Consider the following 14463-nt stretch of genomic DNA (forward strand, 5'->3'; position numbering starts at 1 on the left):
CGGGGAATGGGTACAGAGCATTACATTACAGTAGGTATAGTTATTCTATGTACAGCCTGGAGAGTACAGAGGGGTCTCACAGGGGTCTGCGGGATTTCTAGTGCTGCGTCTGCCTGCGGGGAATGGGTACAGAGCATTACATTACAGTAGTAAAGCAATGTGTGGAGGGGAGGACTTCCCTACTGAGCAATGAGGAGACCACCGCCTGTGCCCGAGTACCACTTTACATGAAGCCAAATCATTTGCTAATTAATAACATAATCTAATGCTGCCATAGGCGCCACAATACAGTGCCCAAATGTGCCCGCGCTCCTACAGCCACCTCTATACCCCACGGTTCCAGCATCCACACTGTGCCCGTGCTCCTACAGCTACCTCTATACCCCACGGTTCCAGCATCTACACTGTGCCCACGCTCCTACAGCCACCTCTATACCCCACGGTTCCAGCATCCACACTGTGCCCGCACTCCTACATCCACCTCTATACCCCACGGTTCCAGCATCCACACTGTGCCCGCACTCCTACATCCACCTCTATACCCCACGGTTCCAGCATCCACACCTCTAGAACCCATTTATCTCTAAAACACTATAATCTGTATGTACAACCTTATTACCTACAGTCTGACTGCTCTGTAGCTGCAGTTAGTTACAGTATGTCACCATCCTTATTTTGAACAACACATGTAATGTTTAGTACATAAAAGGTTTTTGGAGGTGGATGGGATTCTTACAGCGCAAGCTGCTGGAGTGTATGGTAAAGGATGCCAAGAGGGAACACCTACCCTCTGGAAGTAAAACTAAAAGGAGAAAGAAGGAGGCCCTTCACCAATCATACAGCGCTAGGATAGATATTACTTTCCTGATTTGGTTTTTCAGGTCCGATCCCTTTTGTCGGAATACTCTCAGTGTGGAAAATAAGCGTGTCACAGGTTCTTTTCTCCACTCTCCTGAGGATATAGGACTCCACTCTGGTTAAATTGAAATGGATCCTTTATTACAATATGATAAAAGTATACTTTTATCATATTGTAATAAAGGATCCATTTCAATTTAACCAGAGTGGAGTCCTATATCCTCAGGAGAGTGGAGAAAAGAACCTGTGACACGCTTATTTTCCACACTGAGAGTATTCCGACAAAAGGGGTCGGACCTGAAAAACCAAATCAGGAAAGTAATATCTAACCTAGCGCTGTATGATTGGTGAAGGGCCTCCTTCTTTCTCCTTTTAATGTCTAGTACATACCAGTATGTTGAAAGTTAATTTTAATTGTACTATGTATGCAATTAGCTATTTATATAGGATACAATTATTTATTTACAGTTTCTTATATAGCGCACACATATTCCGCAGCGCTGTACAGAGACTATTTTGAACATTCACATCAGTCCCTGCCCCAGTGGAGCTTACAATCTATATTCCCTACCACATGTACACGCACACACAGACATACTAGGGTTAATTTTTGTAGGAAGCCAATTGACCTACCAGTACATTTTTGGAATGTGGGAGGAAATCGGAGTACCCGGAGTAAACCCACGCAAGCACAGGGAGGGCCATGGTGGGAGTCGAACCCATGACCTCAGTGCTGTGAGGCAGTAATGCTAACCATTACACCATCCGTACTGCCCCAATTACAAAAAATGTATCGGTCTCGGTCATGTGACCCAATCCCGCTGCTGTCTCACCTGAGCTGCTGGGAACAGGGATCGGCTCCTCTTCCTTACAGTGCGGGTGATACATCCTGTCTCCTGGCTCATCCTGTCATACAAGGACAGAGATATTATTACATGGAGCGTCTATACCAGAAGTATACACAGGATAAGGATATGACAGTAACATAATACAGAAGAGATAATGTAGCCAGTCCTGCTACCTGATCATCCTCTATGAGAATACAGTCCTCTTCCTTTATAGGATGCCGGGAATACAGAGGGGTCTCACATCGTCCTGGGGGGCTCCTAGAGCTACACTCACCTGCGAAGAGAACAGACAATGACAGCCATATAGAAATGCTTTGTAACAGCCAATGGCCCGGGAGAAGAGTTGAGAGAAGTGACTGGATGGTGCAGGATACAGACACACCCCCTGACAGACATCCTCTTACCCACTGAGTCAGGCAGCTGCGGAGGGTCCATTACATCATCCTTGTGTCCACCTGAATAGTCCCACTCTGTCACAGAGAACGAGACCTCCATATCCTTACACTTCCCAGGCACCTGCAGCATAGGAGAGCTGGTTACATGACTTATCCCCACACCTAGGAGCACCGTGTAATACATTCCCCTGCAGGGCACTATGGGAGATAATGGGTCAGGGATCAATTACAGAGTGCGCACTGACCAATCACCAGGGGTCCAGTGATATCAGTATTGTTACACTATAGCACAACATAAATCAGTGACCAATCAAATCCCTTATAGCATTTATAATACAACATTAAACTCAGCGTTCTCCCTGGCAATATACAGCTATATGTACAATAAGAGCGCTCACCTCTTCTGTCTCTCTGTGATGTACCTCAGTAGGTGCCTGGATACTCCCATCACGGTTACTCTCCTCTTTTGGCGCATGAGGCGGAGCCTCTGTGTTTGGGCTCTGGGTGCGGTTGCTTCTGCCTGGCACACTACGGCCGCTGATGTCTGTCACCTGGTCTCCCGACTTTCTCACAACAATGAAATCCTATGAGAGCACCAATATGTAAGACGCCGCCCTATGTCTATAATACAGTAATCTCCTCATATACAGTAATCCCAGCTGTATATAGGCGGGATAGCAGCTCTGCACCATCTCTGTGTAACAAAGGCTGTGCTGTATATATGGCTGTAACCATAAGAGGCAGGAGACACACACAGAGGGCATCTGCCTGCTCCTACCCACAATTCCTGGCGGCCACTGCTCAGCGCCTCTCACCTCTCTGGTCAGCAGACAGATAATCTCCATGGTGAGGCTCAGCAGTTTGTCTATGATCAGGTCTTTGTTCCTGTCAGTCAGTAGCGAGTGCCGGATATGTTCCAGGACCAGGACCTCCATGGTTGGTCTTCAGGTGACGTCTCCTGAGGGAAGGGAATACAATGTCAGCTCCATATAGGTCATTTGCTGCCATGGCCTCTGCCACATAGAGGGAGCAGCATCGCTCATCTACTCCGGGGACAGAAGACATCAGTGTCAGTCACTTAATGCACTATGCGCCATCTGTAATGTGGGGATTATGGGATTTCCCAGCAGCACCTGGGTGTAACAGAAGCATGGAGGCCTCTTATACCCTCTTCTAACATCGCCGCACCATCAGCTCTTCCACGGCAGCCATTTTACTTTATAAGAAGCTTAAAATCTACAAATGTATATGGGCTTGTAAATGGTGGACCCCCTATAAGATGTCAGAGTGAGCTGGAAATGATGGGCGAGTAAGTGAAATAGCTGGGCCTCTTTGTTCCTAAATCTTCCCATAATGGCAACCACAGTCTTGGACTGGATAAAACAGGGACAGCAGTTCTGGTGGACAGAATACCTCATCCAACTGTCTGCAGATCAATTCTGTCCAGCCTCACTGCCGCCTGCTGAACCACATAGACTTCCACATGGACGGAGGGTAACATATATCCTCTCTTACAATTACCATCAAACAACTAGGTGTGGGCTCTGTGAGGGTCTCTTATTCTAAGAAGCACTAAAATGAATACAAATATCTGGAAATAAATGTATTTTGAACAATTTTAGATTTAAATTTTGCTCACTGCAATGAGATGCATAATAGGCCACACTGTAATACCCCCTATAGATAATATGCCACACTGACATTATAGATATTAAGTGCGCTCAATCTGGTACTACCTAGCCAGTACAATTGTTCCATTGACATGATACAACTATCAGATTTTATATAGGAGATCTCTTGTCCTTTTTTGGAATAAAACGTAAGCTTCGTTCAAACAAGTAGTTCTTTATTTAAAACCAACCCAATGCGTTTCGTCAAAACGACTTCATCAGGGGTAAGACTAGACCCCACGGCAAGGTCTGTACAATGAAGAGTGTTCTTAAAACACTTAAAATGCTTTTTATTTTTTATATCAATCACTGGTCATTTGAGCAATTAAACCTTTATTAGGCAGATCTCGATAAGATGAGTCTTTACCGTATTTCAAATATCAGTGATAGGCACCGCCCACTTCTGAAAATTCTGTAAGGTAAACAATCACCCAGAAGGATGGTACACTACAGTGTAATGTGATATCCTTGCACCTCCACTGGCTGACAGAGGAGGTGCGTTTAGACGCCGGTCAACTAAGCTTCCGAACATCGTAGAGGATAAACAGAGAATCAGATTTTCTGATTGCCGCCATACTAGAATCGTAAAAGGCGTCAGCCCCTAACAACGTCCACCACCAAGAGGATATCCGCATCTGATGAGTAAGAACGGAGAGTAGACAGAAAGCACAATCTCCTGTGGAGGATCCCAATAATTCCACAGGAAAAAGGAAACTTCGGGATGGAGGGGCGACTCCACGGAGTGGATTGTTTGCCAACTTAGAAAGTCGGCCTCCCAATTCAACAACCCGGGAATGTATACTGCCGACAAGGCCAGTAGATACTTCTCGGCCCACCGCAGGATGAAAGTCACCTCTTTCATGGCTGCTCGGCTCTTTATGCCGCCCTGGTGGTTTACATATGCAACCGCTGTTGCGTTGTCCGACTGGATGCTTACGGACTTTTGGTGGATGGCTCTAGGACATTTATCGGAAGAGTGGTCTCCTGACCTATCCAAAGTCCCTGAAAGGAGTGATGCTCTACCACAGCGCCCCACCTGTGCAGGCTGGCATCCGTGGTCACGATCACCCAATCGTTACTGGCAAACGAACAATCCTTCATGAGATTTGCTGACTGCAGCCACCATAAAAGGGAGATCCAAACGTCCCTTGACAATACCAGCAACTGTGTTCTTAAGTGGAGCTGGAGGGTGCGAGAATGGAATTGTCCGAACTCCACCACGGGGAAACTGGACACCATTTTTGCAAAAACTTTCATGCATATTTAGATTGATACCTTGCGATGTTTGAGAAAGGACTGAACCAATACCTGTAATTCCATCATCTTGTCTAGGGAAAGAAGACCCTCTGTGAGACTGTATCGATGAGAGCCTCTAGATGTATCATGGAGGTCGAGGGAACCAGGCTGGACTTTTTCCAGTAGAGAGGTATGGAACAATCCGTACCCTTGTAGGTGGAGGTGAGCTGTCAGTACCGTCATGATCTTTGTGAAGACACGGGTGCTGTTGAAAGGCCGAACGGGAGGGTCTGAAATGAAGTGGCGTTATATTACTGCGCTAACTTTATGGGTATGTGAAAGGTACGTATCCTGGATGTCCAAGGATGCCATAAAGTCTCCCGGTTCGATGGAGTGTAGAATTGACCTGAGGGATTCTATCTGGAATTTTGGCACTCGAAGAAAGGGGTTCAAACTCTTTAGATTGAGTATCGGGCAGAATGAACCATCCAGTTTGATGATTAAGAAAAGGTTTGAGTAGAAACCTGTTCCTCTTTGCTTTGGAGGAACAAGAACAATCACTGATTCCAAAAGAGTCGAGATGGCTGTCTCGAGGGCGGCAGCCTTCAATGGGTCCGCAGGAAGACCAGTTGTAAAGAACTGGGTTGGAGGCCTGGACCAAAAGGTGAGGGAGTAGCCTTGTGAAAGTATATCCAACACCCAGGAGTCTGATGTTGAGTTTGGACAAATCCCTGCGAATTGAAGAAGGCGACCCCCTACCCTTGACACAGCCGGATATTGTATTCTGGCATCAGGCTGTAGTCTTATCAGCCTGCTTTGGGGCTTGTCGATGACCGGCCCAGCCTTGACGGGGTTTGGAATTTTGTTTTTTTTTTAAAGGCAGGCTGAACTCCTGTAGATCTTTGAGATATTGCCTTACTTTGGGTCAAAAAAAATGAAAGGACTGTTGCCTTGGTTTTGACATTCCTGAGGGAAGGAAAATGAATTTAGAGGCAGCTAGGTAAGGCTTCTAATGCTTTTTTTGGAGTCGTTCTGCGCCTTCCAAGATCTGAGGCAGAGAGAGTTCGTCTTTCTGCTGCCACTGATACCGCTGATACTTTAGAAGCAAAAACAGCCCCGTTCAAAACACAAAAAGGAGTGACTACGTCGCACTGGTTCCACCTGGGGATCAGATTATATTTACTATTAAGTTTAGCTGCAGCCACTAAACAGAGGGAATGTGTACCTCTGTAGGCTTAAGACAAGAATGGGGTGTAGTGATCGTGAAAAACTATAACCACTAGATGGCACTGCTATGCTCAATTATATACAAATTGTGTATATAATTGAGTATAGCAGCGCCATCTCACACCATTCCCATCCAAAACACCCTCACTGAGGTAGATGCTTGCTTAGTCCCCACTAGGGACAAAAGTTCTGCTCTGCGTGTACCTGATTGCAGGCCAGTGACCTATAGTCATGGTAGTCCAAGCGGCTGCAAAAGCCTGGTGAATGGAAGCCCTTGCATTATTATAGATCGATTTTAGAAACTGATCTAATTTCTTATCAACCGTGTCTTTAAGAGTAGTCTGGTAAGGTAGGGTGGTAGCTTTAACTGGCCTCGTCACGTGGGCGTCCACCGGAGAAGGAACGCCCCGTTTTTATAATCCTCAGGTAGGAGATAAAAGGTGGAAATGCGCTTAGAAAAGCAGGAATTTCTTATTTGAAGGTTTCCAAGCTTCCTGAAATATTTTGTCCAGTTGAGAAGACTGTGGGAATACTGCCAGATCTTTCTTTTTCTGCTTAAAAAGCGGGGCCTCAGAAGGAGGTTGAAAATCCGATTCCTCAATTTTCTAAGGTAAGTCGGATAGATTTAATCAGATTGTCCACCCTGGCCTGAGTTATGTGATCGTTATTGGCCTTGGAATCATCCTAGGTGCTCCTTGCATGACTTGACACCTCACGGCCTTTACTTTTGGAAGGATCTATGACTGAAGGATCCTCAGATGAGGACCCTGATACAGATGGTATCAGGGTCCTCATCTGAGGATCCTTCAGTCATAGATCCTTCCAAAAGTAAAGGCCGTGAGGTGTCAAGTCATGCAAGGAGCACCTAAAGTGTGATGCAGTGAAGATGATACCTGTACCAAACCCTGGACAGATTGGGACAGGCCTTGTACCCAAGCTGGCTCCTCTGGCTACGGAAAACCTGGGGAACAGGGGGAGCAACAGAAGTACGTGAAGCTGCCAGCTCCCTCATTGCAGAGGACAAGGAAGTAGCCCAGTCAGGCTCGCAGGGAACCTCTGCAGTAGCCTGCAGACTGGGTCCCGGCTGAGTGCAGCGCTCACATACGCCAGTGTGGTTTTGCTCAGCACATGCTAAATTCTTATTACATGAAGTGCATGTACAGTATAGGCAAACAGCGCTGGAGCATTACCCTTTTCCTTTCCTGAGCCCCTAGAAGACATTGTGGAAACTGTGGCTATAACTTTTCACAAATGTAACCTCCAATTCACACTATGGAATGAGAAAGTACTGTAAATTAGCTACTATATACCGTGTACCCTGATAGCCAGTATATAGTACAAAAACAGTGATTTACAATACAGTATATGTACAGAAATAGATGCACAACTTCCCAGCACCAACACAATAAGTGAGGTGAGGGAGTAAAACCTGGTCACTGAACATTCAGCCAGACCGTCTGAGGTAAAATGGCCCCCGCAAGTGCTGAGGGGGGAGGAGAGGAGCGCCCTTGGCGGGAACCAAGGATGAGTCATCTGGGAGGAGGGGGGGACCGGGCTAATCCTGTCCCCTCCTGGAACCCCTGAGTGCCTGCATAAGGCCTTGTTTGCAGGCCGATATTCCCTGGTGGTCTAGCGGTTTCTCATGAGCGGAGTACCGCTGGTAGCGCTCCCCCATCCCACACCGGCGCTGTGAGCGGGGAGTCGCTTACCTGCTGCCTCTCCCTCAGCTGCGGCCCCCTCCTAGTGCAGGGAGGTGACTAGTGTGAGCGGCCGTGGGGTCCGCCCACCAGTCACCGGGGAGAAGACGCTGCAGGTGTCAGTATTAGCGCTGCTGCTGCGCTGACACCCAGTGTTATAACAATTAAAATTAAATAAAAAAAGACAAAAACTTAGGGCTGAAACAGCCCTCTCCCAATAATGGCACCCTGTTCCTCAGAGCACCAAGGGAAAAAAAACTGGTCACCGAGGACAGGAAGGGGTATAAGGGGGAGGAGCTATGGGCTGCATGATCTAAAACAGTGATAGCTAACCTTGACACTCCAGCTGTTGTTGAACTACACATCCCATCATGCCCTGCTACAGCATACAGCAGCAGAGGCTGTAAGCATCCCCTGCTCAACCTCCGGACTGACCACATGATACTGCGGTTGGGAGGTTGGGGCTCCGCCATTGGTGAAAACGGTCCCAGGTCAGATGACCCGGGTTTACATGTCTACACTGCCCCTGAACCTGGGTCTCATCCGTCTTTTAACCCTACACATTTTCTGGGTTAAATTGCTGTGTAGCAGGCCCGAAGTTATTAATCTTTTTTACAACTATTACACCAAGCACTGACTAGGGTTGACTCGGCAATAACCCGGGTTATTGCTTTGGTGTAAAAGCGGTATAAGGGTTTTAGAACTACTGGAATGAAGGCATACACGGTTATGGCTACATGTTATCACTTATAATTTACAGGCTCACACAGTCTAATATGTCACAATCATCTTGCCGAAAATATACCACAAATGCTTTGCTGTATACAGACTTCTGTAGCACAAATAACTTCACAGAATTGGTCCACAGTACTAGTGATTGTAACCTCTGCGGAGGAGGGGGGCTGCCACAATGCAACCCCCCATCCTCTGCTGCCACCTCTGCTGTGCTGGTGGTCCCCGCTGCTGCCAGCCCATAGGTAAAAACCGCCACTGATTGTAACCAATTTACTTGGGTCAGAGTGGACCCACTTAATCCCACTCAAGTTTGAAAAGGTAACACCCCTCTCATCAGTTTCCGTCTGGGCGTTTTATCCCATTGCCTCAGTTTTATCTACTTTTCTGGTACGGATTTTACCAGTATGTAAATTATGTATACGGTACACCAGTAATCGTAAGTCAACTAAATGATTTTTTCCTTCACAATAAAACAGCGTACCATGCTGATTTTTGTGTGTGGTCATTTATACACTTGTTAAGCACCTAAAAAAAAAATTGGTATATAGGGGGAAATTTACTAAAGGAAATTTGTAAAAAAAATAGGTGTATTTGTATCCAGAAATACACTTATTTTTGACATTTACTATCCTGAAAATACGGCAATTCGTATTCATATTGATAGCACATCAATACGACTACGAATTGCGGTATTTTTGGGATAGTAAATGTCAAAAATAAGTGTATTTCTGGATACAAATACACCTATTTTTTTACAAATTTCCTTTAGTAAATTTCCCCCATAATGTCGATTTGACCTAGTGTTTTTAATACTGTTCAAAAAACATGTGTTTAATGCGTTAGAATTTTTGGATTCAGGAGGAGAAGCTACTTCAGGGGGTCCAAATTACGTGGTGATTTCTTAATACACACCCGTGATACTTCAAATAAAGGTGCGTACACACGTACAGATTTTTCTGTCTGATCTATCTGGTGGGAACAATAACCTGGAAATGTATGGGAGCATATGACAATTAAACAATTGTTCCCAAACACTTGAAAACAGACGTGATCGGTCAGACAAATTGTTTAAATCGTTCTGATATAACATATTTATCAAAGCAGATATTTTTTTTTCTGTTTTCTTGCATTTGGGTGGAAATTTTTGATTGTCATATGCTTCCATTTACAGTATTTCCAGGTTTTTGTTCCCACCAGATAGATCAGACAGAAAATCTGTACGTGTGTACGCACCTTAAACTGGATAAAACTGGATAAAGAAGCCATCATTGGGAAATAATTCAATAAATGGAAAACAAAATACAATATTTTATAAACTGTCAAGTTATTTGGCAGAAATAGTTGTTTTGTAATAATCTGAGATGGATGGTGGACATTTCAATTTTTTGGGGGGTGAGCTGAAGTGGAATGACCCCCTATAGAGAATAATCCCTCTTTCAGACCACCAAATCAACATGGGTATTGCCATGTTAACCCAGGTTCATCTGCGGTGTGAAATCAACCCACCATTTCAACCCTTGTCACAAGCAGGGTTGAAGCTGCTGTGACCTGGATTGCTCTGCATTGTGAACGGCATACCTGCAGAGTTCCCGAGGGGGGATGGGGCTAGCCGTCATTAAGCCTCACCCCCTTTCTGGAAAATGGCATGATTTGTGGATCTTCAGGGAAGGGGATGGTACTAAATGACGTGCTTTGTGACTTTTAGCCCTGCCCTCTCCCCAAAGAGCCACAAATTCCGGTATTTGATTGGCTGAGGGGGTTGCGGGGGCCCCGCTAAATGCGTGAGGCTTGCCAACCCTTCCGGGGGGCCGGGAGGGGAACCTGATTTTCTGTACCAAGGAGGGTAGGTAAGTATGTGAATGGGTATCTCGGGTTGAGCGACTCGGGTCACGTTCACACTAAGAAAGTATGGTACTCTTTACTTAGAACGGCGCCCACGATTTTGATCGTCGGCATCGTTAGTAAAAAAAACGCGGGCATTGAATGCACTAAAAAATCGGGTGCGATGCGACCGACGCGATGCCCGCGATTTCCAATAGGGAACAATGCTCAATTGACCCGATTTTTCCATAGGAAACAATGTTAAATGGCCCACAGAGGCCAAATAGGCACCCTGAAGTGTGAAATGGCCCCCACAATTGTTAACTCCAACCCACGATCAACGTGAACCCGAAGCGTGGCGAGCGGTGGCGGTACGCGTCCTACGACCTTTTCATACCCCCACTATCCACGTCGGTGTGGAGTTGAGAATAGAAAGTGTGGCGAGCGCAGCGAGCCCGAAGCGTGGCGAGGGGACACGGACAGCTGTGAAGCCCGCGAGGGGACGCATTTACCTGTGAAGGTATCCGCGTCCGCTCGCCACGCTTCGGGCTCGCCACACTTTCTATTCTCAACTCCACGCCGACGTGGATAGTGGGGGTATGAAAAGGTCGTAGGACGCGTACCGCTGCGCTCGCCACGCTTCGGGTTGACGTTGATCGTGGGGTGGCGTTAACAATTGGGGTGGCCATTTCACACTTCAGGGTGCCTATTTGGCCTCTGTGGCCCATTTAACATTGTTTCCTTTGGAAAAATCGGGTCAATTGCGGCATTAAACAGGAAAATCGGGTCAATTGAGACATTTAACATTGTTCCCTACGGGAAATCGCGGGCATCGCGTCAGTCAATTTTTTAGTGCATTCAATGCCCGAGATGGCCACGATGGGCGCCCTTCTAGGTAAAGAGTACCGAAAGTATTGCTTGCGCTCCTCCCTCGATGATGCGCCGTTGCTAAGCATGCGATGCATGGGATGAGGCCAGGGTATAATGCCTGCACCTGCCCTGGATGAGGGGTATAATGCCTGCACCTGCCCTGGATGAGGGGTATAATGCCGGCACCTGCACAGGATAAGGGGGTATAATGCCTGCACCTGCACAGGCTGAGGGGTATAATGCCTGCACCTGCACAGGATAAGGGGGTATAATATAATGCCTGCACCTGCACAGGATGAGGGGGTAAGAGGGCCCCAGCCATATTTGCTACCTACACGATAACAATAAGAGCCTTCCATACCTCACCCTGCAGAAGGAGGTGTCCCCGGCTGACGGACAATCACTATGCAAGCCTCTGTGCGCCGCAAGGGCTGATGGGAGCTGTAGTCCTTCCCAGTAAACAATCAGGTGGCATGAGGCGGTAGAACTACAATGTCCAGATAGGATGTAGTCACGTGATGCGCCTCCTGCCGGTGCCCGGGAGACAGGAAGTGTACAATGAATACTGATACCCTAGTGACTCAGCTCCGTGTATGGGGACTTATGATGCGGCAGCCATTTTTCTGAAGACCAACTTTAAGTGGAGCTAACAGCAAATGTCGCAAACAAAATGTCCGCCGCCATCAGTCAGACACTGTGGTGAGCAGGCTTACGCTATGGCGACGTGATCCAGTTCTACCCCCTGCTACCCGGGGGAGGGGGCGTGGTCTAACAATATGGGTGTGGTTTCAATCCTCCCCGACCTATTGTATGAAGCAATACATGTACTAATCTTTGGAGAGAGATCATGTGCATATAAAATAGCCAATCAGCTAGTAGCTGACATTGTACAGGCTTATTATTATATTTATTATTGTTTATTTATATGGCGCTACAAGGGTTCCGCAGCGCCTGACAACACATAGATTGAATAGAATAGAATACATAGAAGTTAAGTTTTTAAAAATAACTTTTTTTTCAAGTAGTGCCCCCAGAAAAAGAGAGTATTTTCTCTTCAAAAGCACAAAACAAGAAAATAGAGATTTACAGTACATAAGTATGTGGTAAATAAAACACAGTTGCAGCAGCGGATACAGACAAAATTATAACAGTCGCAGAGATATATTCTTAGAAAAGCACGAGGAGAGAGAGGGCCCTGCTCGTTAGAGCTTACATTCTAAAGGGAAGAGGCAGACAAACTGGGGTGACACAGAAGGGGTAGAAGTGAGCATAAACAGAGGGTTAGGATGAGATTCCTATAGTAGCACTGTCGGGACATGGACTTCCGCCTGCAGATGACTCCATTCTGTCCGTGGCCAACTGCAGTCTGCGCTGAGTGATGCTGATGTAATGATGTCATCACTTCTGCACCAGGGCAGAGAGGTAGTGTAGACTGTAACCAGCCAGCACCAGGGCAAAGAGGTAGCGTACACTGTGACCGGCCAGCACCAGGGCAGAGAGATAGGGTACACTGTGACCAGCCAGTACCAGGGCAGAGAGGTAGTGTATACTGTAACCAGCCAGCACCAGGGCAGAGAGGTAGGTAGTTTTCGCCAGATTCCGGGAAGATCGGGTAGAGAATTCGTACCAAATCACGTGTAACATTCAATCCGCAGTCGGACGTGCTGCACATAACATAAATCATATGTGCAGCCGCCAGCGATACAGTACGTAGGTGTGTACCAGCGGTGCAACACAAATTGTATATACACTTGTCCGACTCAAATTGTAGAGGAAATGGAATGAGGAAGGAAACTACAGAGTGAAGGGGAGGTGAGAGGAAGAAAATGACAAAGGGAAGGGGATGAGAGAAGAAAATGACAAAGGGAAGGGGATGAGAGAAGTAAAATACAAAGGGAAGGCGACGAGAAAGGAAGGAAACTACAAAGGGAAGGGGCTGAGAGAGGAAGGAAACTACATAGGGGAGGAGAGAGAAAGGAAATTACAGAGGGAAGATAAGATAGGAAGAAACTACACAGGGGAGATGATAGAGGAAGAGATTAAAGAAGGAATATGAGAGAGGTAGAAACTACAGAGGGAAGATGAGAGAGGAAGAAACTACAGAGGGAAGATGAGAGAGGAAGGAAATTAAAGAAGGAAGATTATGAGAGAGGAAGGAAACTACAAAGGAAAGGATATGAGAGACAATGGAAATTACAGGGGGAAAGTGATGATAGAGAAAGGAAATTATAGAGGGAAGTGGAGGATAGAGGAAGGAAGTTACAGAGGGAAGAAGATTAGAGAGGAAGGAAGTTACAGAGGGAAGAAGATTAGAGAGGAAGGAAATTATAGAGGGAATGGGAGGAGAGAGAAAGGAAATTACAGAGAGAAGGGGATGAGAGAGAAAGGAACTTACAGAGGGAAGGTGAAAGAGGAAGAAGCTACAGTGGGAAGGATCTGAGAGAGGAAGAAAAAACAGAGGGAAGAAGATGAGAGAGGAAGTAAAAACAGGGAATAAAATGAGAGAGGAAGGAAACTACATAGGAAAGGGGACGAGAGAGGAAGGAAATTACAGAGGGAAGGGGATGAGAGAGGAAAGAAATTACAGTGGGACGGAATGAGGGAGGAAGGAAACTACAGATGGAAGGGGAAGAGAGAGAAAGGAAATTACAATGGGAAGGGGATGAGAGAGGAAGAAAACTAGAGAGAAGAAGATGACAGTGGCAGGAAATTATAGAGGGAAGATGAGAGGGACAAAAAAAGAAATTACAGTGGGACATGATGAGAGTGGAAGGAAATTACAGAGGGAAGAAGATGAGAGAGGAAGGAAACTACAGAGGGAAGTGGATGAGAGAGGAAGGAAATTACAGAGGGAAGAAGATGAGAGAGGAATGAAATACAGAGGGAAGATAAGAAAGGAAGGAAACTACAATGGGAAGGGGATGAGAGAGGAAGGAAAGTACCAATGGAAGATAGAGGAAGGAAACTACAGAGGGAAGATAGAGGAAGGAAACTACATAGAGAGGATAAAAGTGGAAGGAAATGAAAGAGGAAAGATGAGATGAAAATAAATTACAGTGGGACAGGGATGAGAGTGGAAGGAAATTACAGAGGGAAGAAGATGAGA

At 46.3% G+C, this 14463-nt stretch overlaps 1 protein-coding gene across 8 annotated transcripts in view; it reads right to left on the reverse strand.

Annotated features, from left to right (window-relative positions):
* Window positions 1-14463, reverse strand: part of LOC146058238 (uncharacterized) — a 232965-nt gene that overhangs the window by 158318 nt on the left and 60184 nt on the right. Inside the window, exons 1-4 of one of the 8 annotated variants that reach the window (XM_083170404.1) lie at window positions 11719-12052; window positions 2917-3059; window positions 2500-2685; window positions 2111-2222 (exon numbers count right to left, since the gene is read on the reverse strand). The exons of the other annotated variants lie outside the window; for them this stretch is intronic. Coding sequence (XP_083026530.1) covers window positions 2111-2222; window positions 2500-2685; window positions 2917-3036 — 418 coding nt within the window. The 5' untranslated portion in view covers window positions 3037-3059; window positions 11719-12052. Of the gene's footprint in view, window positions 1-2110; window positions 2223-2499; window positions 2686-2916; window positions 3060-11718; window positions 12053-14463 lie in introns of those variants that run through there. 8 annotated transcript variants of the gene reach the window in all.

The sequence above is a fragment of the Crinia signifera genome, chromosome 2 (assembly GCF_055691185.1).
Source record: "Crinia signifera chromosome 2, ASM5569118v1, whole genome shotgun sequence".
Taxonomy (NCBI): Eukaryota; Metazoa; Chordata; class Amphibia; order Anura; family Myobatrachidae; genus Crinia; species Crinia signifera.